The 3,569-nt window shown below is 55.4% G+C and overlaps 1 protein-coding gene across 1 annotated transcript; it reads right to left on the bottom strand.

Annotated features, from left to right (window-relative positions):
* Positions 1-1,026: 1,026 nt before the first annotated feature.
* On the bottom strand, positions 1,027-3,374 carry MZB1 (marginal zone B and B1 cell specific protein). Its single transcript, XM_090289407.1, has 4 exons — positions 3,126-3,374; positions 1,973-2,091; positions 1,506-1,616; positions 1,027-1,409 (listed from the first exon to the last, which is right to left on the bottom strand). The coding sequence occupies exons 1-4, from the start codon at positions 3,327-3,329 to the stop codon at positions 1,253-1,255; spliced, it is 591 nt and encodes a 196-aa protein (XP_090145533.1). The 5' UTR covers positions 3,330-3,374; the 3' UTR covers positions 1,027-1,252.
* Between the last annotated feature and the right edge of the window lie 195 nt (positions 3,375-3,569).

Below are 3,569 nucleotides of genomic sequence, written 5' to 3'. Positions count from 1 at the left end.
AGGACTCACAGCACACAGACTCAGATGCAGACTCCACGTAAACACAGAGCCACGTCCCAGGCTCCCAACTTCACACCTAATATGACTCAGCAGTTCCTTGGGCCCTGGCTCCCATCCTGGTGCCTAGGGCTTCTCTTCTAGGGGGAGGGTCAGGGAGAAGGGACTCAGGCAGGTCAGGAACAGGTGATAGAATGTAGAGGGCTTGGCTGCAGTGTAGCTCAGGGAAGCTGGAGAGTCAGAGCGTGTTTGGTGTACCCCTATTCCTCCATCAGTGACCTTTCCCCACCCCCCAAATCAGAATCCCCTCCCAACCCTACCACTACTCAGCCTGTGACTTTTGTCCTGAGCCTCTTTTGTTGTCTAAGTCTTGGTTTCTGCATCTGTCATCTGGGGATTAGAGTGTCTATTCTGTCCACCTCCCAGGGCTTTGGAGGATCAGAGAGATACTCACTAAGGAAACTGCAAGTTGTAACATCACCTGATCCCAGGTTCCCAGACCCAGGTAGGCTCCAGCTGGGGCCCTTGACTCTGTTTGCTAGGGGAAGAGCCCCAGGACAGAAGAATTTCTAGGGAGAGCAGGACTTAGAGCCAAGATGCTGAATCCAGCAGGTTCCAGGAACCCTACCCCACCCTCTCCCAGGCAGGCACCTGGGGCCCAACCATGCCAGTTGGGGTCAGAGGCAGAATCTAGAGAGGCAGCAGCAGCTGGGTGTAGACCCAGTGAGACTGCTGTTCCGGGTGGAGCTCTGATAGCACCCAGTGGTTTCAGTAGGTGTGTCACAAGGTGACCTGCTTATAGAGTTTTCCATGGTTTTTCTTCTTTCTCATGATGGATCTGGGGTTTCACCGTTTACATAACTGGATCCATATGCCTTAGACTGCTCACTGACATTTCCAACCACGACATCTCACTTACCTCTGGAAAATTGTGAGGACCTGTATTTGACCCTCTCTAGGAGGGACATCAGCAGAAACACTAATATCTGACCTCCCAGCCCCCCAAGCACATTTTGCAGAGAGGAAGAATCAAGGTCACTGGGTTTTATTTGAGTCCATAGGGGAAGGCTTTGGCCCCCTGCCCAGACCCCAGTGCCCCAAAGCTAGAGAAGGAGGGAGAGTGGCAGCCCAAAAGGGCAAGGCTCCTGCCCTCAAGCAGCCTGCACAAAGGAGTGGGGCAGATCCAGAAGAAGCCCCTGCTGTCTTCAGGGGCTGATCCAGCTGATCCAACTCCAAATGGGAAGGAGGAGTTGGGCTAGAGCTCTGCCCTTGTGACTGACACCTCCTCTGAGCAGGCTCCCCGGGGGCCTCCACACAGCAATGCCTTCAGAGCCCCTCGGCCTTGTTGGTGGGCTTCATAGATCAGGTCTTCTCCAAACTCCCCCAGGTAGTGCAGGCATGTCATGGAGAGCCTAGGGGAGCCCAACAGGAGCCTCAGACTCTGCCAGCCCACAGCAGGCAGACTAAGGTTCCAAGGGCTCCATCCCACCTCCACCTCCCTGTCCTACCTGGTGGGCCAGGGGCCCCCCGTGACCATCACGCTGATGTGCGGCTCTGGACCATTGCTAAGTCCTGGGCCTGTGAGACGTTTCGCCTGGTTCACCTCTCGAACCCCATAGCTGTAGGCAGTGGGGAGGAGAGTGACACAGCGTTAGTGAGGGCCTGGCCAGTGGAGACCTGTCTCCACATGAAGCTGGGCACACTGCGCCTTGGCTGAGTTCAGTGCCCAGGTTCTGATCCTCCCTGGTGGAAAACTGAGGACCTGAGAGGGAGAGCTCCTGGCCCCATGAGCTTGTCCCTTGGCCACCTACCCTTCTACTTGCTCTCAGCTCCAGAACTCAGACTTAGTCCCAATTGACCACCTACATTGGACCAGAGCCCTAGTGGAGTGTGTGCGGTGCGAGTGGGAGAGCGGGAACCTCTGCCCACCAAGTCCTGACCCTGGAGGAAGGAAGGCACCAGATTTTCAACTCACTCCTGCCAGGTCTGGGAGCAGCTCTTGTCCAGGACGTCTGTGTAAACTGATTCACTCAGCTTCTGATGCCCCACAGTGGTGTGAAGCTTGGCCTCTGCCTTTGCCAGATGTTGCCACATCTGGAACAAGGAGGAGCTGAGAGTCAGGGCTAAGAGACTGCTCAGTGTGAGGGAGAGGAGAACAGGAACCTCAGTCTGGGGGAGAATGAGGTGGCAAGGGAGACTTTTGAGCAGGAAACACCTCTGAGGCATGCAGGCTTCAGGGTCCTCCCCCAGGTCCTGAAAGCTGGGACCAGGCCAGCGGAGGCAGGACCTACTTTCCTGGGATGGGATGGGTGGGTGGGAAACACTGAGGTGGAAGGTTAGGTCTGGGCACTGGGGTCCCTCCCCCAGGGCACACCTGCCCATCAGCACATGCTACTTTAAACCACAAGAAAAAGGAAAGAAGAGCCCTGGCTGCTGTGGCTCAGTGGATTGAGTGCTGGCCTGTGACTCAAAAGGTCGCAGGTTTGATTCCCAGTCAGGGCACATGCCTGGGTTGAAGGCCAGGTCCCCAGTTGGGGGTGTACAAGAGGCAACCACACATTCATGTTTCTCTCTCTCTTTTTCTCCCTTGCTTCCCCTCTCTCTAAAAATAAATAAATAAAACCTTAAAAAAAGAGAGAGAGAAAAAAAACCACAGTCCAGTCTTCAGTGACACGTGTACTCATAGGTCCCTTTCCCCCACCACAGAGGTACTCAGACAGGCTTGTGTGTGAACTCAGACACACACAGACTCATATATTCATGCACTCAGAACAAATACACACATATACCAATGCTCCTCAGTCATATTTTAGGAAGGAGTCCAGACCTGAGGATGGTGAGGATGGGCCTGGAACTGGAGGAGTCTGAGACTACAAAGCGATGACTCCCTGGGGTCTCAAGATACTGTGAGGTGTTGCAGATTGTATGGTCTTTGGGCAGACAGATGTGTAAACTGAGGCATGGAAGGTTCAGGTGAGGTGAAGAGGGCAATGTCAAGGAAGGCTGAGTCTAGTTGGATGGCTGGGCCTGGGGTTTGGGAATCAAAGGCCAGTGGTGGAATTTGAGGTAGATGGAGGGGTCTGGCTTGAGGAGGCCTGGGCAAGGAAACTGCTGGGGGAGGGACTCACCTGGTAGGCCACCACCCTGCAGGCATCACATCGAAGGTGAGCAGGCATGTGAGCTGAGTACTTCTCCTCATCATCCAGCTGTGGGGCAGTGGCTGTGAGCGAAGCACTGTCCCCGATGCCCCCTGGGATAGCCCAGGCCCCCAGAAGCAGCAGTAGCAGTGGCAGTGACAGCCTCATGGTTCGTGGAGCCAGCTCAGTGAGCATGGGCTGTGGCTGGGATGCAGGTGTACGTGTGTGTTCAGTGGGGGCCTCCCCAGAGCGCCTGAGCCAGACCAATGGGGAACTGACACTTCACCCCTCCCACTTTCTCTCTTCCCCTCAGGAGACGCCACATGTGCACTTCCCTTCCCCCCAGAAGATGCCACATGTGCACGTCCCCACCTCCAGCCAACTCCATTTCACAGGTAGGGCACAATGAGACAAGGAGAATGGCTGGGCCTGGGC

Source organism: Furipterus horrens, unplaced genomic scaffold (genome assembly GCF_987537825.1).
Source record: "Furipterus horrens unplaced genomic scaffold, mFurHor1.1.pri manual_scaffold_10, whole genome shotgun sequence".
Classification (NCBI taxonomy): Eukaryota; Metazoa; Chordata; class Mammalia; order Chiroptera; family Furipteridae; genus Furipterus; species Furipterus horrens.
The sequence above is the reverse complement of the archived record's forward strand: the minus strand, read 5'-3'. Positions and strand labels throughout refer to the sequence as shown.